The following is a 23,113-nucleotide window of genomic DNA, read 5'->3' as shown; positions in this document are numbered from 1 at the left end:
TAGGTCCACAATCAACCCTCCTAAGGAAGGGATCTATCGCAAACGCATACAACAGGGGACTTAGAGGACAGCCCTGACGGACGCCGGACCCCACCTCAAAAGGGCGGCCGGGCCAACCGTTCACCAGCGGGAAAGTCTCAGCCCCTGCATACAATGTTCGCAGCCAATCAACAAACCCCACTGGCAGGCCGTATCTCAGAAGGACGGACCAGAGGTACTCGTGATTAACCCGATCAAACGCTTTGGCCTGATCCAAGGACAGCAGGTACCCCTCCCAGTGACCAGCCCTACCCTGCTCCACTGCCTCCCGGACACCGAGAACAGCGCTAAAGGTGCTACGGCCTGGAACAGAGCAATGCTGCGCCCCCGAGAGGAGCCGGGGTGCAAACTTGACCAGCCGATTAAACAGCACTTTTGCCAGAACCTTCCTGTCCGTATTGAGAAGCGCTATGGGACGCCAGTTCTCAATACGGCTCGAGTCTTTACCCTTTGACAGAATGATCAAGGCCGACCTCCTCATTGACTTTGGCAGAGTGCCCGAGGAAAGACACTCATTTAATACCTCCGTCAAGAGGGGACTCAAGAGGTCCTTGAAGGTCTTATAATACTCAGATGTTAATCCATCTGGACCTGGCGACTTTTTGGGCCGGAGCCCATCAATCGCCAGTCTAACTTCCTCTTCTCTGATCTCTTCTGTCAAAACGCCAAGAGAGGTGTCTACCCCTGGCCCAGGGACAGCTTCAGCCAGGAAAGCCGACATCACTTCCGAATCTAGATCCCTCTTTCCCAAGAGTTGCGAGTAGTAGGATCTGACGACCTCCAGAATCCCTGATCTGGATCGATTCAGGGACCCCGTACTGTCAATCAGTCCAGTGACCACTTTACTATTCACTGACATCCTACAGTTTCTGTAAGGGTCGGGCGAGCGGTACTTCCCGAAATCCCTCTCAAAAACCAAGGATGCGTGTCTGTCATACTGGCACGTCTTGAGTAAAGATTTCACTCTGGAGATCTCCTCGCGGCTACCTCCAGTCGAAACGAGATGTTCGAGTTTCCTCCTCAGGCCATTGTACAGGCGGTACCTGTCCAGGCATCTGAGGTTGGAGAGCTCACGGAAGAACCTCGCCGCCCTCCTCTTGAACATCTCCCACCACTCTGACTTACTGCTACAGAGATCCAGTAATGGTACCTGGCTCTGCAGAAAATCCTCAAAGGACTGTCTTATCTCTGCTTCCTCCAGGAGTGACGAATTCAGTCTCCAAAAACCTCTGCCCATCCGGGGGGTCTCTGCAACATTCAGAGAAAACAAAATCAGACAGTGGTCGGAGAATTCCACCTCAACAACGGACACTGGTGAAGAGATGGCTTCCTCCTTCAAATAAAACCTGTCTATTCTAGACCTGCTCTGACCTCTATAATAGGTGAACCCCTCGTGGCCTGGGGTGTGCCGGATGTGGACATCCGCCAGACGAGCCTCGCTAGCTACACTATTAAGTGCGACGCCATCAAAAGTCAACCGCCTGTCTCCAGAGCCTCCCCTATCGCGGGCTCTTGTGACTGTATTAAAGTCACCTCCAAAGACAACTTGGCGGCTGGTAAAAAGGTAGGGCTTGATCCTCATAAAGAGACTCTTCCTGTCCTTTTTTGACTGGGGACCATAGATGTTTACAAGTCTCAATTCTTGTCCCTTCATGAGGACATCTAAGATCAGGCACCTTCCCATTTCTAATTCAATTACTCGTCGGCATTCGACCGCTGCGGTAAAAAGTACCGCCACTCCGCTATACGGCTCGGCCGCAAGAGACCAGTAGGAAGGGCCTGACCTCCACTCCCTTTTTGCCTTATGTATAGCTGCCAAATCAGACAGCCTGGTCTCCTGCAAAAATAAAATGTCGGCTTCAACGCGGCCGAGAAAATCAAAGGCCGCAAATCTAGCCGTATCTGACTTAATGCTGGCAACGTTAATTGATGCCAGAGTCAGCGGAGTGGGTGCCGCCATCATGAGTGATTAAATTAGATGGCTTTCTTCCTCACACCCGCTTCTTCGGGGTCGGAGGAAAGCCCCTTGCTTCTTTTTTTGGACACAGATGTGTCCATAGCAGGGGATCCCCCGACCCCATCGTCCTTGTTTCCAGGCTCCAGAGTAGCCCCCTCCCCGGAAGGAACTAGGCCTCCACGAGGAGGAGACTCAGTGCCCCCTGTTGACCCTTTCTTTGCCCCAGGCACCTTGCCCTTCGCTTCCCCCTCAGAGGAGGAAGAGATGTCTTGAAGGGCCCGGTACCTATTGGAGAGTCCAACTGGAGGCGAGCAGGCTTCTCCTTCCAGTACTTGGCCAGGGGTGGGAGAAGATCTTGAATCCCCCCTTCGCTTTCTCCTAGTGGCACCTAGCTTACGCCGTTTCTCTAACCACCTCTTTCCTTCCTCATCCACACTCTCATAGTGGGAGGAATCTGAAGAGTTGGTCTTTCCCTCCTCCCTCTGGATCCTCCTGTCCTCTTCATCCACTTCGCTGTCCCTCAAAGCCTCAGCCGCGAGATTTGCTTCAGGAACAGGGGCCACCATTGATCCACCTGCTGTGGGCGCTCCTGTCAGCTCCCTGCTCCGTCTGCGCTTGTCCTGACGCCTCTGCTCAGCAGGCGTCTTTTGCCGGTTCTTCCCTGGCTCCTGAGCTCCTTCACCTCTGCTAGTCCCCTCACCCCCAGAGGCCGCACCATGGCCCCCATCCGTAGGTGCTGAGACCGCATTGGCAAAGGAGCGTGGACAGCGACTGAATGGGTGACCAAGGTCACCACACAGGTTACACCTAATCTCTGCACAGGAGGCGGCTAGATGACCCACACCCCCACACAGAGCGCACTTCAAGGTCTTACAAGCGGCGCTCAAGTGTGAGGGGTCGCCGCACCTGTGGCAGAGCTTCGGCTGCCCCTGGTAAAAGACCAAGATACGATCCCTGCCGAGGAAGGCTGCAGAAGGTATGTGTGCCACTGAGTTTCCTGAACGCTTCAGCTTGACCATGAATGTCCAGGCCCCGGACCATATGCCGTGCTCATCCCGGTTCTTTCTGGGCATGTCTGTCACCTCTCCGTATCGACCGAGCCACGTCATAATATCAAAACAAGAAAGCGACTCGTTACGAGTCAAAACGGTCACCTTCTTGACTTCGTTCTGGCGAGACACCACCTGGACGGCAAAGTCTCGCCAGCCGGGCTCGCTTTTCATCAGCTCGTAATTCCCCCAGAAGAGTTCTAGCCCCTCTGGGCGAACGAAGCTGATGTCAAACTCAGACGTGCCGAAGAGATGGATCAGGGCAAAGATGTCAACCGCCCTGAAGCCCATCTTCAGTAGAAGCTCCACTACTCTCGCCCTCGGGGGGCATGTATCATTGCCCCTCCAACGAAGACGGACCACATTCCTACGACCTGCGTCCTGCCCGGGTGTTGATAGGGACCATACGGTCTCCCCCCTTTGCTCTCGGAAGGCTCCTAAGCCGTGTCTCTCTGTCCAAAGAGATAGGTTCACCTCTCTTCCTCCAACTGTGATTGAACTCTCCCCCTTCCGTAGAGCCCCCAGGAGGCGCTGTTGCAATACGCCCTCTCTAGAGCCTGGAGACAAGGAGGATCCCTCCCCTCCAGCGGCGACACTGGCATAACTCCTACCAGCTGTGGTCGCCACCGGAGGGGCGACTGGAACCTGTGATGTGCCCTGACCATCCCTAGAACCTGTGCCTATATTTACAGTAGGTGCCCCTGTGCCGGGAACAGTAGCTGCAGCCCGTGCCTCCGAGTGCGTCGGAGCATCAGACACACGGGCCGCACCAGACATATCCACACCTTTCATACCAAGACCTTTCATACCAAGACCCTCTGGACCAGACTTTGGGTTGGAAGCAGCTTTTTTATTTTGGGCCTTGGTAGACCTTGGGGGTGGCACTGCTGCCCCATCTTGCGCAGCTGCAACCACCGTAATGACCCCCCCATGGTCAGCACTCTGCATTCCAGCACTTTTAGTATTTTTATTTTTGCTTTTTTCCTTACTTTTGCCAGCAGCCTCCACATCACTGGGTGCCTGGGACCTAGACTGGGACCTAGACTGAGGGACCCCTGCAGACCGACCTGTCGCACGGGGGACCCCCGATCCCGACCCCGCAGCACCCTCCGCATCACTGGCCTTACTGGTGCTGGCAGTTCCGCCACTGCCAAATTCTTTTGCCACCTTGCCTTGTCCTGTGCTGGCCGCCCTGCTGGCTGTTTCTGTCACTGCACTAACTGAAACAGGGACAGAGGACCCGGCCAGTTTAACTCCTTTATCCCTGTTCCCATGTTCAAAACCCACTGCAGAGTCAGAAACCGGGGTTTTCAGGGTGGGGGTGCCCTGATCCGACTTTGCAGCCAAACCAGCGCCCCCCGTCACATACACAAATTTCTCCTGCACCAAATTCTTTTTTTTCCCTTTTTTTGTCTTGATCTTGACATCCTCCTCTGGTAAATCATCACCAAACTTAAGGCCGCTCATATTGGGGGGGGATTCCAACAGCCTTATCTGCTGCATGATTAAAGCGCCCCCATCGCTTTTGTCTTCCTCTGGATCTGAATCCCCGGAAGTTAGAGGCAGCGCTACCTGCTCCGGCCGGAGGCTGCTGGTGGTTGTAGTGCCACTCTGGGTCTGCTCTCCTGAGCAGACAGGCTGCTCCCTCAGACTGTCCTGGTAGGTGTCCTCATCAGAACAGTCACCACTGCTGTCTCTATCGCTGGAGTGATCAGCCTTTTTGTGACCACTGTATCCTGACGCCATTTTAGAAAATCTGTCAGTGTTTATTAACTTTTCCCTAAAGGGACCACTTTGCTCCAGAATCCTGTCCCTCTCCCCCTTGCACCTTTGTATGCAGTTTTTACAGTCCTGTATAGTCTTGCTTATTGCATCTTTCTTGCCTTTAGCGGCGGTCTGGTCCTTTAGCGACCTGGCCGACCGCAGCTTCTCCTTCTGCAGGAGGATTTCTCTCCCCGCACGCTCATAATCTGCCAAGCTGGTGGCCAGACGGGAGGCCAGCTCTATCACAGACTCCCCTTTCCGACGCTCACTCCACTGCAGCTTACCTTCTTTGCTGAGCGTTTGGCTGCGAGTTTGACTGCGGGTCATCATCTCGCTTCCGGCGCTGTCAGATGCGGCTGTACCAACCTGCTGGGCCATGTCACTCCGCCTGCGACCCGGACCCTCTCTCTTCGCAGCTTTACTAGCTGCTCCGGCTTTCCTGCTTGTTGCTGCTGAAACCACGTATGCCGCCAGCGCCGCTGATGGTGTTGTCGCTGCCTTCTCAGCACTCCCCCCCTCCGACCGAAGCCGGGGGGGGGGGGGGGAATTGCGTGACTCCATAGAACAAGAAGCCCAGCTACGTGCTCTGATCCTGGGATCCAAACCAAACTTCCAGCTGGGACTGCAACCACACCCTGGTTCTCTAAGGAGCTCCAACAAACCACACCTTACTCCAGAGTTGCACTCACTATCCTGCTGGTGGAGTCACTCTGCACAAACATTACTTATACTGTACTGAACCTGAGGTGCATCCTATATTAAACTCCAGAGCTGCACTCACTATTCCGCTGGTGCAGTCATTGTTTACATACATTACTTATCCTGTATTGATCCTGAGTTGCATCCTGTATTATACTCCAGAGCTGCACTCACTATTCTGCTGCTGGAGTCGCTGTGTACATACATTACTTATCCTATGCTGATCCTGAGTTACATCCTGTATTATACTCTAGAGCTGCACTCACTATTCTGCTGGTGGAGTCACCGTGTACATACATTACTTATCCTGTACTGATCCTGAGTGACATCCTGTATTATACTCCAGAGCTGTACTCACTATTCTGCTGGTGGAGTCGCTGTGTACATACATTACTTATCCTATGCTGATCCTGAGTTACATCCTGTATTATACTCCAGAGATGCACTCACTATTCTGCTGGTGGAGTCACTGTGTACATACATTACTTATCCTGTACTGATCCTGAGTTACATCCTGTATTATACACCAGAGCTGCACTCACTATTCTGCTGGTGGAGTCACTGTGTACATACATTACTTATCCTGTACTTATCCTGAGTTACACCCTGTATTATACTCTAGAGCTGCACTCACTATACTGCTGGTGGAGTCACTGTGTATATACATTACTTATCCTGTACTGACCCTGAGTTACATCCTGTATTATACTCCAGAGCTGCACTCACTATTCTACTGGTGGAGTCACTGTGTACATACATTACTTATCCTGTACTGATCCTGAGTTACATCCTGTATTATACTCCAGAAATGCACCCACTATTCTGCTGGTGGAGACACTGTGTACATAAATTACTTATCCTGTACTGACCCTGAGTTACATCCTGTATTATACTCCGGAGCTGCGCTCACTTTTCTGCTGGTGGAGTCACTGTGTACATACATTACTTATCCTCTACTGCTCCTGAGTTACATCCTGTATTATACTCCGGAGCTGCACTCACTATTCTCCAGACAGCCTTCAGGGTTGCACAGAAGACTTTCTAGTGATTTGCATGCTGGGAAATGCGATCAATATATACCAGACACTATGAAGTAATTTATAATATATCTATAACAATCTATTCCCCCATCCTATACCTTATCAAAAGGTGATTTGCAAAACTGTTTGGCAGGTGTCTAAGAATAAACTTGCTGACTGTTTCTAATAAAAACCAACATGATTTTAAATGACTCTCTATGAAAGATCTCAGGGACACTGCATCTCTTTACAGATCTGGCGCAGCTTACGTACTCCGTGCAGCAGCAGGCCGTGGGTTCAGTCCAGTGGACGGTCATTGCCAGCAACCTGAAGGAGACCAGCTATTGCATCAAGTCACTGACTAAAGGTTACCAATATCTATTCCGCGTGGTCACACACACCACAACTGCACACAGCAAACCCTCCCAACCCAGTGACAGCGTCAAACTCCTAGACCGAGGTGAGAGGAAGTCTGTGGAGTGTGATACATTTAATAGCGCTTTCAGGTTAGTCAATGATATCCAATGCATGCTGTCAGTGGGAATGATTCTATTACACATCACTTGCTGTTACAGGTCCCTACCAACAGGAGGTGCCAGTCATTACAGATCGCCCCGAGCTCATGTACATGGTAGAAAATCATCTATTATGTGTCACTGTGACCCTGAACCACGTTGATGCCATAGTCACCTGGAAGAGGTAACTAATAGGTACCCATGGTAGCCAGAAAACGGACGAAGGCCTCCATGTCTGCCATGAAGCTCAGCCTAAAAGATCCCGCCTCTGGCAGAGGTGAACAGTCTGCAGTCATAGGCTTAAAGGGAAATACCATTGATGACTTACCCTCAGGATAGGTCATCGATAGTTGATCGGCCGGGGTCCGGTACTCAGAACCCTGACTGATCAGCTGAGCAGAAGCATGCTGTCAGCGCCGCCAATACACAGAGGTTTGAGCGGAAGCTTCTGCACCGACCTCTGTGTAGTGGCCGGCGCTTGTAACTGCAGTTACGTCTCTCATTGAAATCAACGTGAGCTGTGCCTGCAGTTACAAGCGCTGGCCACTACACGGGAGTTGGTGCGGAGGCTTCAGCTCCGACCTCTGTATATTTGCAGCACTGACAGCATGCGCCCCCTCAGCTGATCGGTTGGGGTCCCGAGCGATGGACCCCGGCTGATCAACCATTGATGACCTATCCTGATGATGGAATATTTCCCTGGAAAACCCCTTAAATAGAATGCACTACATAAGTAATGCAGTGTACTATCCTAGTAATCAAACTATTGCATCTTCAAGTCCCCTTGAGAAACTAGAAAGTAGCATCAAAAAAGGCTCAATAATGTTTAATTTAGGGCGCCCACCCACTGGCGATTTTTTTTCCTTTGCGTTTTGCGTTTATTCTCAAGAGCAATTAGTTTTGAATGTACTCCTGTCCACTGGCGTTTTTTTTTTCAGTCCGTTGCAATTTTTAACATAGGAACTGTCAGTTGCATATGTGTCCTTATTTTTCTCTTAATGCACCCATGAATGTCAATGTAAATTGACGGAAAAAGCTGCGAAAATGCAGCAAAAAAGCCACGAAAAACGTGCGGAAAACGCGCCAAAAACGCTGCGTTTTTCACGCACGAAAATCGCAAACGCCAGTGGGTGGGCGCCCTAAGGACCGAAAATCCAGTTTATAAATACATTTGCATTTTCCCCACAAAAACCATTTTCAATTAGATAAAATACCAAAGAGATTTATAAAAAAGTAGCACATAGTAGGTATTACTGCGTTCGGAATGGCTCACACAATAAACATATTTATCATACGTAGTGAGGGCCATATAAATAATTTTTAAAAACTAATCCCAGAATTGCTATTTTTCTTTTCTTCGCCCTCCAAAAAACACAATAGAAATAATCCAAAAGTCACATATACCTCAAAATGGTAGCATCACAAACTACAACACTTTCCGCAAAAGACAAGCCCTCACAGAGCTCCGTTGCCAGAAAATGCTATGGGTCTTAAAATGTGGAAATACAGAGTCTATTGTTTCTCTTTAACCCCTTCCCGCAACAGGGCGTAAACTTACGTCCTGGAGATAGCACGAGATCACTTATGATCTCGCGCTATCCCGCAGCGGGAGACGGCTGTCAGTCATAGATGCGCCCCCACGCTGTTAACCTTTTTCCTGCCGCGATTTATGTAGATCGCGACATGGGAGGGGTTCACAGAGGGAGCGCGCTCCCTCTGTGACATCACCAGGCTCTCGCGATATAATTCCAGAGAGCCCGGCTGGTTGCTATGGCAACATGATGCTAGACACTGGCGTCCTGTATTGCCAAAGCCTGTGATCGCTGTATAAGCGATAAGGCATGGAAGGGCAGTAGCCCTGCCATGCCTTATCACAGCGATCATAAGTGCTGCAAGTGCCCCAGTGGGACACAAACAGTGTAAAAAAAAAAAGAAAAGAAAAATAAATAAAAAAGAAAAATGTAAAAAAAAAAAGTAAAAAAACCCTTTTTATATACTTTTTCACATATTAGCATAAAAAAAGGTAAAAAAAAATATGAAAACCCCACATATTTGGTATTGTTGCATCCGGGACGATGCGTACAATATGGTGCACATGATTTTGACTATGCAGGGGAAAAAGCGTTTAAAAAAAACACTAAAAAACCGAGGCAAAATGCTAATTTTTAGCATTTTGCCTCCCTAAAAAAGCTATAAAAGTGATCAAAAAAGCTATGTACCCCAAAATGGTACCAATAAAAACTACAGCTCATTGCGCAAAAAATAAGCCCTCACACAGCTCCGTACATAGAAAAATAAAAAGTTGCAGGACTTTAAATGCAGCGATTTAGAAAAAAAAAGATTTCCAAAAAAGCAGTTTTTATTGCAGAAAAGTAGAAAAAATCTAAAAAAAAGTAAGAATTTTGGTATCGTTCTAACCGTACCGACCCGCAGGAAAAATGGATTGTGTCATTTATGCTGCATGATTAACGCTGTAAAAAAAAAATTCTATGGCAGAATTGATGCGTTTTCTCTCCCTGTTATCATAAAAAAAATAATAAAACTTTTACAATATATTCTTATGTACCCAAAAATGATGCCGATAAAAACTACAGTTCGCCACGCAAAAAACAAGCCCTTATATGGCCGCGTCGACGGAAAAATAAAAAAGTTATGGCTTTTGAAAAATGGAGAAAATCCGCCAAAAATCGTTGCGTCCTAAAGCCCAAAATAGGCCATGTCCTTAAGGGGTTAAAAATGTGTTGTTGTTCTGCAAAAGTCGTAAAAAAAAAAAAAAACACATAAACTTGGCATGGCCGTAATCGCACTGATCCAGATAAGAAAGTTTTCATGCTATTTTTACCGAATGCTGAACGCAGTAAAAAAATACCCCAAAAACAATGGCAGAACTTCCGAGGGGTTTTTGCATCTCCCCCCAAAAATGTCATAAAAGTTATACAACAAGTTATATGTTACCCCAGAGTGATGCCATTAAAAAATACAACTTGTAAAAAAAAAGCCACAGAGGAGCTATGCCAACAAGTTATGGCTCTTGCAACATTGTAATAGTATTCCTATTCTCAGCCGATGAGCTCTGAAAGGAGGCAGGAACAGATCTGTCATGTTTTAAGATTCCTTCCGGAGTCAAACATTGACTTTGGAAAGCAAAATTCTTACCTGGTGGCAATGTGTAATGCCATCTTTATACCAGGGGAGTCAGTGTTGCAGTGTGCAGCATCCTTGGCTCCTTGCTAATGAGCGCTAACAAGGAAGAAAAATCTTAAGTCTGCCTCTAAAGTGAGATATTGATTATGGCTCCTGCACACTGGTGAGAGCGATGTTGAGACGTGATTCACGGTCCGATATCACTCTTGCAAATCTTCTAAAAACCCCTGGATGCGAGGTGTTTTCATCTGAAAACAGCCTTGCATCACTGTGGGGAATCCCTTCACCCCATTGCTTTCACTGGGGCAGCAGCAGCGCCGGCCCCATTAAAAGCAATGGGAGAAGATTGTGATCCCCTGCTGTACCTGTGATAGCTGTGGCAGGGAATTTCTTCATCCCTGCGGGAAGTCCCCTCATCACTGAACACCTTGCTACTGCTATCACAGTGTTCAGTGATGAGGAGAATCCCCCCAGGGATGAAGGAATCCCCTGTCACAGCAGCTGCAGAGGATCGCGATGTTCTCCCTATGTTTTCAATACGGTCGGCGCTGCTGCTGCCGCCAGCCCCGTCAGAAACAATGGGCAATATCGCAAGAAGATATGAGATCCTGCGATTTTTAAATCTTTTTTCTCGCAGCATCACAGGAGTGAAAATCATCGAAAACAGAATGAAACCATTGAAATTAATTGGTTTCATAATCATGCGTTTTTACTCACTCTCGTGAGAGTGTTCCGGTGTGAAGGCGCCTTTGTATCGAAGTCATTTTATAGACATTTTTTGGCTTCCATGGGGTGCGTTCACACACTGCGGAAATGCTGCGGATTTCCTGCTGTGACTGTACTGTAACTCTAACCTGCGGTTTTGCCGCGGATCCACTGCTTGAAATTCCACAACAAATCCGCAGCAGCTCCGCCACGTGTGAACGCGCCATTATGGAGGAGAGCTATTTTCCTGCATCATTATAAACACAAGTCCTTCTCTCTAGAGGAAGCACAATTCTGCGCAGTGTGGTTGGCGTCTGTGAGATGAGTATGCCCGATGACGACCAGCACTCACTCACCATCTTCAGTCCTAAGAAGTCATTTCTTGGACCGTTGTTCTTTGAAGCTAGAAACCGGTATGGCGCCGACAAATGCACCATCAACATAGAGCTTGCAGGTAAAGTACCAACGGTAGGAAGGCTACAATATGTAAAAGTGGCCATAGACCATATAGATTTGACCGTGGTCGGACAAATGAAGCAATTTTGTGAATGATCTTCATTAAAAATATCCCACCGTATTGTGTACACAGCTGATATGCAGACCTCTAGATTACAGCCTACAAGTCGGTCACACGCCAGCCCATTCCTTCCCTTTTTCTTGCTGACCTACTGTACATTTAACATAGGGAAAGATGGAAAGGAGTATGACTGCAGGATTAGACTACACAGAGATTGTTTGTAGTCTGTTACCATGGAGACACATAGATCTGTATTGAAGCTGAGTACATAAACTGGTTTAATTAAACTATTTGCATAGTTGCTTCATTTTTTATTTTGCAGGTTTTGGAGCAACATATAAAATCATGCGAATGTGAACATATCTTTCTACATTGCAAAATGATATTGAGCTAATTGGAAAGATGTTCCCTGGGTAAAAACATAAATAATTGTGGTTAAACATTTGCACTGCCCAAAATAGGAAATTGTCTCCAATTATTGTTAAAGGGGGTGGGACTTATGCAAATATGCCGCTACGTAGGCATTTATGGAAGGTTTGTGGTTCCCGTGCAGAGGTGTGCAACCGCTTGGATCAGCTTTCTGCTTGTTCTCTTCAGAGTCTCCTCGCTTTGAATCTATCATGGAAGACATAGAAATTAGGGCTGGAGAAACCGCTCGCTTTGTAGTTGTCGTGGATGGAAAACCAGTGCCGGATATAATGTGGTACAAGGTGTGTCCGTGTCTCCTTGGCCCCTCCTCCTCATTTGCATTGGTCGATATCTTCCAGTAATCACCTATTTGTCTTCCTCAGGACGGGGAGCTCCTGGTGGAAAGCGGACACTTTAATTTTGTATATGATGATGCAGAGTGCTCCCTGGTTATCCTGAATGCGACTCCTGAGGACTCGGGGGTGTATACCTGCACGGCCCGCAATGTGGCAGGAGAAGTGTCCTGTAAGGCTGAGCTGCAGGTGTGCAAAGGTAAGATACTGGCTAACTAGTCTAGAAAACCCATCTGCTAGCGTAAATAATACAGTGCCTCCATTCACAGCACCTACTAAAAGCATCTCATCTTGTCTCTGGAGGACCCAGCATATAATAATAATCTTTATTTGTATAGCACCAACATATTCCGCAGCGCTTACATAGACAGGAGGAATACAGACAGGCAAAAGTACAAAAATTACAGAACCACGGTTACAGAGTAATCAGTTGATGGAAACAGTAGGGGTGAGGGTCCTGCTCCAACGAGCTTACATACTACAAGTAATGGGGTGATACAGAAGGTAAAGGGGCTGGAGATGTGCACGGTATGGCGAGGGGGGGGGGGGAGAGTGAGGGGTGATATACACATAGACAATGGTCAGACATTTAGCCGTGTGACAGCAGAAACAGTATGACTGCAGGAGCGGTTTATGATGGCTAGCAGGGATTGCAGTCAGTAGGTCAGGGAGCATGTTATCAGGCGGAGTACAGAGGGGTTTGTTTAGGGTATGCGGTATGCCTCCCTGAAGAGGTGCGTTTTTAGAGCACGCCTGAAGTTCTGCGAGTCCTGGATTGCCTGGGTATCCTTTGGTAGTGCGTTCCAGAGGACCGGTGCTGCTCTGGAGAAGTCTTGGAGGCGGGAATGAGAAGTTCGAATTAGAGGGGCGCGCAGTCTGGTTTCTTTAGCAGAGTGGAGAGCCTGGGCTGGGTGATGGATTGAGAGGAGGGAGGCAATATAGGCGGGTGCTGCGCTGCGGAGGGCTTTGTGGATGAAGGTAATGAGTTTAAATTGAATTCTGTATTTAACGGGCAGCCAGTGCAGTGACCGGCACAGGGCAGAGGTGTCCGAGTATCCGCTGGACAGGAAGATGGGCTTGGCTGCCGCATTTAGGATGGATTGGGGAGGGTAGAGTCTGGTGCAGGGAAGGCCGATCAGCAAAGAGTTGCAATAATCGAGCTGAGAGTGGATGAGGGCAACAGTAAGCGGTTTTAGCGTGTCTTCAGTGAGAAAAGAGCGGATTCTTGCGATGTTCTTGAGGTGCAGCTGACATGTTCGGGCCAGAGATTGGATGTAGGGGGTAAATGATAGATCAGAGTTGAATATGACCCCAAGGCAGCAGGCATGCTGTTTGGAAGTTATGGTGGCGCCACACACTTAGATGGAGATGTCAGGATGAGGTCGGTTAGTGGAGGGTGGAAATACCAATAAGTCAGTTTTAGAGAGGTTTAGTTTTAGGTAGAGAGAGGATATAGTGTTAGAGACAGCGGACAGACAGTTGGTGAGGTTTTAGAGGAAAGGTACAGAGATGTCACGGGAGGAGGTGTATAGCATGCCCATGCATTATATTTATATCCCATTGATTTTTAATAGGCACAGTGTAATACTTCAGTTGCCCTGTGGTGATGCTGTAGGACAAATTTACACTTGTTACCAGGTTCATCCGCAGATTATAGCCGATCACTCAGGATCAAGATACCCTGTGATCAGATATCATTGGGAATAACACAAATGCAGCAATTCCCCCTTAAAGGGGTTGTACTAGAATGAACGTTTATCACCATAGGATTGGTGCTAAAAGTCTAATTGATGGGGGTCTCACTGCTGATCCTGAGAACAGGGGTCCAGTTTCCCCCATTCTCCTCGCCTTGAGCTCATCACAGCCCCCACACTGCAAAGGAGATTGAATGAAGCGATGGCCTCGCATGTACAGTGACACTTTATTTATTTTCATTGGGCTGCCAGAGATATCCGATTACAAGCATTTGGATTTTTCCATCACCACTATCGAGATAAGAGGAGTGAGTAGTGGCTGCGCATGCGTGCCATGGCTCCATGCAATGTAATGTAACTGCGGGTGCTAGAAGCATGCCTGAAGTGACAAGAAAAGGGAGACATGGACCCTTTATCCCAGTATCAGTGGAGGTCCCAGGGTTGAGAACCCTTAACTAAGGTGACCAGATTTTCCTAGGGTCAAAGCAAGACATAGGGGTGTGGTCAGGGGTGGGGCTTATCACAACGTATGATTTTACCTCCAACATTAGGGCGAGCACCCACTGGCGTTTGCGTTTCCCGCGGGAAAAAACGCAGCGTTTTCGCCGCGTGTCCCGCGTTTTTTCCGCGCGTTTTCCGCGGCGTTTTTCGCGGCGTTTTCGCGGCGTTTTCGCGGCTTTGCCATTAATTTCCATGGAGAAAATAAGGACACATATGCAACTGACAGTTCCTATGTTAAAAACGCAAACGCAACGCAAAAAAAACGCCAGTGGACAGGAACACATGTTATCTCTATGCCTGTGCAGGAAAAACGCAAAACGCAAAACGCAGGTAAAAAAACGCCAGTGGGTGCTCGCCCTTAGGGTGACTACCCACTAGTTTTTTTTCTTACTGCGAAATTCGCAGCATTTTTTTTTTTCTGCAGGGGTCTATGGGAGCCGCGATTTTGCGCGATCGCGATTTTAACATTACAAGTCCCATAGACCCCTGCACAAAAAGAAACGCTGCAGTGAAAAAAAACTGTAGTGGGTAGTCACCCTTATAAAAAGTACAGGGCCAGTTCAAAAAGGATAGGGAGCAAATTCTGCAGCATTTCTGCATCTAAAAAACAGTTAAAATCTGTACCATTGCTGCAGATTTTGACTGGAAATTAGCTGCAGCACTCCGGCTGGTAATTTCACCCCTTGGTGACAGAACATCCCAAAAGCAGGACAAATGTCCTGAAAGCAGGACAAACAGCTGTCCCGCTGGGGTCCTGGTGGAAAGCGGGACACAGGGTCCCAAAGCAGGACTGTCCCACTTAAATCGGGATTTTTGGTCACCTTACCTTAAGGATCAGACTTTCATCACCTATCCTGTGGATAGGTGATAAATACTAATTCTGGTACAACCCCTTTAAGTTGTCCTTTTCTATTAGGTCTGTTCAGCCATTTCTATTATATCTACCTTTTAGGAAATCTGGGTGACAGCCAGTTGTAATGGCTTTCATACATTCCCAAAGGCAAATCTGGCTAGATACATAGCATTACAGGAGCATACATAATTGGACACGACTTGCCATTCAGCTGGATATAAAACTGCGAGATAACCCCTCAGCTGTAACTACAGGTGACAGCACCAAAACTGAGAAGACGCAAGGACCCAATGGGCTGTGGGGGTAAATGACAACCAGGGTAAAGCCAAGGGTGGAGTAGACATGGGAGCACCCAGTGACCCCGTCAGTCATGGGCCTGCCTATGCCTGGGGCCGGCTCTGTCATTATTAATTGTCCCAGAAACAGAAAAAACTAAGGAATTATTGGCAGTTTGACTCCCATTGCTTAAAGGGGGTTTCCCATGACTTAAAATTGCTTCACAATCAATCTGTCCTTCCTGGTTATTGCTGATCAGGACATGTGACTGCTGCAGCCAATCAATGGCCACAATAGTGACCTTCTATATCCAGTGATTGGTTACAGCAGTCACATGTCATGGTCAGCTGAAAGTAGATGACCAGTTGTGTTAAGGGATGTAAGTGTTATACTTACCTTCTCCGGTAATGCATTGAGCGGGGCTGCTAAGTAGTCTGCCCATTATAAAATTAGAACAGGCAGACTACTTAGTGCACCACTCAATGCATTATGCTGCGGCTTTCAGCACTGACACCGGGGGTATGACAGGGGGAAGTAAGTATAACACTTACATCCCTGGACTCAGCAGGTCACCTACTTTCAGCTAAGCTGAAAGTAGTTGACAGATTCCATTCATGGAAAATCCCCTTTAAGGATCCTGTATTTGACGTTTTGGGTTTTTTTTGTACAGAAGAACCAGGAGTCGGTTCAGCGCTGGACGAGTCTGATGGACTGAAATTTCGCCGACTCTCTGATTACTACACCATTCACAAGGAGATCGGAAGGCAAGTGTCACTTTGTGTCCCTGTATCATGTAGACATTATAGGGGTTTAGGCACGTATCATAAACTATATTGAGGGTCTCTGTTTCATTTTTGCTAGTCGTAGTTCTTGATAACCCTGGTCAGTCTACCAGTAGCCACATATTGCACCATGGCACTCGTTTTGTCAACCATCAAATCTGTAAAGTAATGATCTTTTAATCTGGAAGCTAGTAATCCAGACAGATCTGAGAGGTGGAACTTGAAGCTCCTGGACCCCAATGCAGAACGCGTAATTTGGCCCCCACCTACCTTGTGTCGTTTATAAAACTGGGGTCTTCTTATGGGCAATAGAGAGCAATGATCACTCTCAGACACCGGCGACTGGGTGTAACTGCTACCTCTAACCCCCAATAGTTACACCCCTAGGGCTGCACGGCACATGTGTACCGCTCTCTCCTCTTATGTTTTACTATGTTATCTGGTGCATTACAAATAATCCCTCTTTCTCATGTCCACAGAGGTGCATTCTCCTACGTACGACACGTGGTGGAGAAAAACAGCGGGTTGGATTTTGCTGCAAAGTTCATTTCATCCAGAGGGGCATGTAGGGAGAGCGCACGGAAGGAGATGAGCATCCTGTCCCGGCTCAGTCACGAGAGGATCGTTTACTTTCAGGAGGTGTTTGAGAAGAGAAGTGCACTGATTATCATCATGGAGCTGTATCCACTACTAGCGGGGTTATAGGAATACATTAGGACAGGGATGATGGTAAAGAAGGGAAGAGACTAATATATGGTATAAAGAATAAAACTACCGTTTTATGTACATAGCTCCCATGCAGACCTGTGTGTCTCCATGGTTACAGTCTACAAACAATCTCTATGTGTTGTCAGATTCTGCAGTCATAAGTTACTCTTTTCCATTTTTCTCTGTTACTACATGAAGATCATCAGAAAGTTGCTGTTAATGGATCTACTATTGAGCTGCATGATGGTTTAGGACAGAGGGAACGAGCTCTCTCTGTCTCCCGAATGGCCCTCCAAGGGCTGCCATGTATTTCTGCCTATTGAGATGTGCCTGTGACACTTCTTAATGAAATGGGTGCAGAAATACAATATACTACAATATTGAAGCGTTGTAGTATAATGTATAAGAGACCAGTTGACCGCTAGTTCAGGTCCCCTATAACAAATAAAAATAAGCCAAATAAACTTTTTAAAATTATTATAAAAACTAAAATATATAACAATTTTTAAGAAAAAAACCTTTTCCCTATTTTTAATATAAAAGTTAAAATACTGATGCGGCATCGATGTATCCATAAAAGTCAGATCTGTTAAGCGTATGCATTATTTATCCTGTGCAGTGAACAGTCAGAAAAAAAGATATAATGCCAAAAATGTGTTTTTTTTGTCACCTCGTCTCCAAGAAGAAATGTTATAAAAGTGATCAAAAAACAGTAAGTACCCCAAAATGATGTCAACAGAACAGGTTGTCCCACAAAAAAACAAGCCTTCATACATAAGCCCATCGTCGGAAAAATAGAAAAAACCTATGGTGGTCATAAGACGGCGACAGAAAGCAATTTTTTAAAAGATATTTTATTTTTTTTAAGTAATAGAACAAAAAAACTATATGAATTTATTACCGCCAAAATAGTACTGGCTCACAGAATAAAGTTAATACGTCATTTTGCCACATCATGTACACCGTAAAAAGAACCCCCCCCCCCCCCCCAGAATGATGAAATTGAGGGTTTTTTTACATTTTATCTTTCTTTAATTTGAAAATGTTTTTCAGTACATTAAATGTTACTGTTGAAAAATACAGCTCGTCCCGCAAAATAAGCGAGCCCTGAGATGGCTATGTCGACGGAAAAGTGTAGAAGTTATTTTTTCACGCGTGAAGGAAAAAACAAAAAATAGCTGTGTTCTTCTTAAGGGGTTAAGGTAAATCATCGATGTTTGATTGTTAAGGGTCTCTGGCGAGTGCCGTGCACCCTTCATAGTGTATCCAGGCGCAGCGCCACACACCTATTTCCGGGAGTTCTTTACTGTAGCTAAGAGTAAACCATCAATCTTAACCCTTTCCAATCCACTGTCTGACATCTGAAGACTTTCTGATTGAAGGCTGTACAGCTCCGATGTCGGAAGACGTCCGGCAGGGTACTCTTACTGTATATTACTGGCTGCTCTGTTGTCAGGGGCCTCTCCAGCATGTCCCATACCGCAGTACTGGCTCTAGCCAGCAGATGGCGCCATTGTATAATGGCAGAAAGAGAAAGCCCCCTAGGAAATTCTGAATTCAAAATTGGATTGCAAAGGGTTAGAGTCTTGAAAAACTTTTTAAAAAGGGGTTGTACTGGAAAATCAAGTTATTCCCTATAATAGGATATCTGATCAGTGGTGGTCATACCGTTGAGACCCCCACCATATCGAGAACTGGTCTCCCGTGCCCCACTCTCCTGTCATGGTGGGGGTCTCTTCTTGAAAATACCTAAGCAGATGCCACTCAGATATCTTGGCAGTTCCACTAAAAGTGAATGGAGTGCGTTTGCGTGACCAGAGCTTCATTCAGTTTCCTTCACCCTGCGCAGTTGCAGTAACCCTGAATTGAGCAGGACAGGGAATATGAGACCCCCGTTCTTGAGATAGGCGGGATTCTCAGCAGTGAGTCCCCCACTGATCAACAAGTTATTCCCCATACCCATCCACACTGTCCAAGACCTTCAGTCACGACCAAAGAAGAGGAAGGAACCATACGACAGACTATGGATACAATGAAAACTATTGTTTCGTTTCATCAGGATTTCAAAATGTGAGACAAACGTAGGGTTGACCTTTTGGCCTTGACTTGCCTTCCATACAGTTTGAAAAAGGACAGGATGCCCTAGCCGTTGCTATGTTTGTCTCACACTTTCAAACTCTGATTAAATGAAACTATACTTTTTATTCTAAGACCATGGAGCCAGGACGTGCGTTCAGAAAACGCCGCTCAAAATCGGGGCAATTTTACCGCCATTGTAAGCGGCATTTTTAAACACTTATCACGGCATTTGATAGCGCTTTTTAATGTATTGCATTATTGTAATGAGGGATGAGGTGCAATAAAAAGCGCTAAAACACATGAAAAAAGAACAGACTGTGCAAAAGAAAAAAATCGCAGAGTTACCGCTTTTGAGTGCAGGTCTGCGAGGTCCCATTTGAAATGAGTGGGAGGGTTGTACCATAATTATTGCAGCACTCGGGCACCTCACTAATAGTGGTAAAAAGCGGCATGCGAGAGAGTGGCCTAAGTCTGCAGTGCAGTTTCTTCCTCTTCTATGGTACTGACATAAATCTTCCGAATGTGCATGTTTATTATAAATTGTCACAGAAACTGATCCAAAATTCCATATACATGATCTAATTCTAAATAGTACTGTCTTTAAAAATCACAATGTTTTTTTTTGGATTACATTTAATTATCACCACATAGCTGTGAATATTTACAGTCAGGTTACGTTTTCACTGGGGAGACCGATGCTCCCCTGAACAACATAGAAGATTTATTCCTTCACTATGTGCAGCTGTTCCAAAGAGGAGCTTCTAGACAGAGTAATCCGCAAACCTACAGTCTCGGAATCAGAGGTGAGTAGATACAGAATATTCATATAGAAATAGTTACTATAATAATCCCCCAATACACAAGATTATATGTACTATATTACTGCCTCCTATGTACAAGAATATAACTACTATAATACTGCCTCCTTTGTACAAGAATATAACTACTATAATACTGCCCCCTATGTACAAGAATATAACTGCTATAATACTGCCCCCCTATGTGCAAGAATATAACTACTATAATACTGCCCCCCTATGTACAAGAATATAACTACTATAATACTGCCCCTATGTACAATAATATAACTACTATAATACTGCCCCTATGTACAAGAATATAACTACTATAATACTGCCCCTATGTACAAGGATATAACTACTATAATACTGCCTCCTATGTACAAGAATATAACTATTATAATACTGTACCCTATGTACAAGAATATAACTACTATAATACTGCCCCTATGTACAAGACTATAACTACTATAATACTGCCCCCTATATACAAGAATATAATTACTATAATACTGCCTCCCATGTACAAACATATAACTACTATAAAACTGCCCCTCTACGTACAAGAATATAACTATTATAATACTGCCTCCTATGTACAAGAATATAACTACTATAATACTGTACCCTATGTACAAGAATATAACTACTATAAAACTGCCCCTATGTACAAGAATATTACTACTATAATACTGCCCCCTATGTACAAGAATATAATTACTATAATACTGCCCCCTATATACAAGAATATAACTACTATAATACTGCCTCCCATGTACAAACATGTAACTACTATAATACTGCCCCTCTATGTACAAGAATATAACTACTATAATACTGCCCCATATGTACAAGAATATAACTACTATAATCCTGCCCCTATGTACAAGAACATAACTACTATAATACTGCCCCTATGTATAAGAATATAACCACTATAATACTGCCCCCTATGTACAAGAATATAACTACTATAATGCTGCCCCTATGTACAAGAATATAACCACTATAATACTGCCTTCTATGTACAAGAATATAAACACTATAATACTACTCCTATGTCTAAGAATATAACTACTATAAGACTGCCTCCTATGTACAAGAATATAACTACTATAATACTGCCCCTCTACGTGCAAGTATATAACTACTATAATACTGTACCCTCTGTACAAGAATATAGCTACTATAATACTGCCCCTATGTACAAGAATATAACTACTATAATACTGCCCCCCTATGTACAAGAATATAACTACTATAATACTGTCCCTATATACAAGAATATAACTACTATAATACTGCCTTTCATGTACAAACATATAACTACTATAATACTGCCCCTCTACGTACAAGAATATAACTACTATAATGTTGCCCCCCTATGTACAAGAATATAACTACTATAAAGAACTCAGCAGGATTAGCTCTACACAACAGACAAGCACACTAACTTTATATAAGGACAGGTAGGACGTTTTGAGCACGCAGAATGATTGCTTGATTAATCAATGATAACCAAGGGTGTAAGAATTGACCTTGGTACAATGTTTGCTGCCTTCCAATTTCAATTATGGCAGTCAGATCTAGGAGTGTAGGAGTATCCCCGGACGCCGGACACAGTATGTCCCGTCCTAGAATCTCATGGAGTTCTACCGCTACACAATTCAACAATCTACCCTCAGACCATGGGATCCACTCGTGGACATTCAAACGATAAACAAATATTTGTGGATTGCAACCCTCAACCAGCGGACCATAGCCACATCGGTGGACGGGATAGGGGATATCTTGTCTACAAATCTCCCATCCACGGGTACTTATCATCAACAACAACCCTTTTTTGGCAATTTGGGCAAGACATGGGCGTACACACACAAATAGGCAGAGCAGCAGTACGGCTGGCTTAGTCTCACTGCCCGTCGGGATGCTGTCTGGCAGTTGCCTCTCTCCTAGGTCTCTTACCAGACTTTACAGAAGCAGCAGTACCTGTCCAGACGTTTGACAGTTCCCTGACTCTTAGGTTTTGTAACCAAACCAGACCCGAGCAGGAACACCTGGTCAAACTCCCCTGACAGGTCCCTTACTGTTAGGTTTTCGTCACCAAACCTGACCCGAGCAGGGACGCCTGTCCAGGATCTTCCTCTCCCTTAGGGCAACTTACTGACCTCGCCAATCGACCAGTACTCTCAAGACAACAGGCATGCAAACATTCCTTTTATATCTTATGACAGGTTCTTATCGAGTGATCGAGACTTAAAAATACCTGTCGTGCGGATCCAAATTGATCGGCCTTGACACGGCACATAGGCAAGCTTGGAGTCAGCCACACAGGTATAGATAATTAATTTATCTTACCGGGTTCTGATAATTTGTTGGGCCCTCCAAGTCCAAGGTTGCCTATGTCCGCGCCTTGCGTCCGATCTGTTTGGAGCCAATCGATCACTCCCTGTACGGCCCACCAACTGTCGTGGATTTCCTTTTGTGTCCAACGACTTACTCAATTTGGAATGTTTACACCCTTCCAGATTAATTCTGAATTGATTATATGCGCATAAGAAGATTTCACACTGACACAAGTTCAGCATGTATAAGCTTCCTCAATTCTGCTTTAATGTTGGGCGCGCAGCCTCTTTTAAAGAGGTTAACATATCTGCCCATCTGGGCAGGTCAAAGATTACATAGATACAACGTATTGTTTAATTATTGGATAAGCATCTTGAAATTCTTCCAACCTCCGGTCATCTGTGATTGGCCATCAGGTGGTGTACGAGATGAGTGGGTTGTCTTGGACCCACGTGTGGTTCCTCCGATGTGATTGGATATTACATCTTGAACTATTAATTGCACAAACCCCCGGTGTTATTTGCATAAGTTTCCAGTAAAACTGCTTGGGTTATTATTGCGGTAGCTGTTTCAGACTGCGGTTATCTATGTCTGATTTCTACTTCTTCTAAAGTCACAAAACAGAAGGAAAATGTAAGGACTGGCGGTTCGCGGGTCTGTCGTGCCCGCACCGCCGGTCCGATCACACGTGCGGCCGCTGTGCGGTGCAGGGGAGCCCCGGTCCTCGTCACCTCCCCTTGCCGCCGGGCTCCGCCTCGCCGCCGGGTTGCTAGGGACGCGGTGGGTGTTGCCCCGCGTCGCGTCCTAGGTATCCTGGCAACCAAACGTGTGTCTCCTGTCCTGCCTCCTGCAGGGTTGGGGGCGGGTTCCCCAGTGCTGCTGGGTGCACTCAGCTGCTGTCAGGC

The 23,113-nt window shown here is 46.1% G+C and overlaps 1 protein-coding gene across 1 annotated transcript in view; it reads left to right on the top strand.

Annotated features, from left to right (window-relative positions):
* Window positions 1–23,113, top strand: part of SPEG (striated muscle enriched protein kinase) — a 406,747-nt gene that overhangs the window by 297,495 nt on the left and 86,139 nt on the right. Inside the window, exons 16-23 of the mRNA XM_066575507.1 lie at window positions 6,781–6,987; window positions 7,103–7,226; window positions 11,173–11,345; window positions 12,006–12,118; window positions 12,200–12,368; window positions 16,164–16,257; window positions 16,755–16,955; window positions 19,805–19,865. Coding sequence (XP_066431604.1) covers window positions 6,781–6,987; window positions 7,103–7,226; window positions 11,173–11,345; window positions 12,006–12,118; window positions 12,200–12,368; window positions 16,164–16,257; window positions 16,755–16,955; window positions 19,805–19,865 — 1,142 coding nt within the window. The remainder of the gene's footprint in view (window positions 1–6,780; window positions 6,988–7,102; window positions 7,227–11,172; window positions 11,346–12,005; window positions 12,119–12,199; window positions 12,369–16,163; window positions 16,258–16,754; window positions 16,956–19,804; window positions 19,866–23,113) is intronic.

Source organism: Eleutherodactylus coqui, chromosome 8, assembly GCF_035609145.1.
Source record: "Eleutherodactylus coqui strain aEleCoq1 chromosome 8, aEleCoq1.hap1, whole genome shotgun sequence".
Classification (NCBI taxonomy): Eukaryota; Metazoa; Chordata; class Amphibia; order Anura; family Eleutherodactylidae; genus Eleutherodactylus; species Eleutherodactylus coqui.
This window is presented reverse-complemented; position numbering and strand designations above follow the sequence as displayed.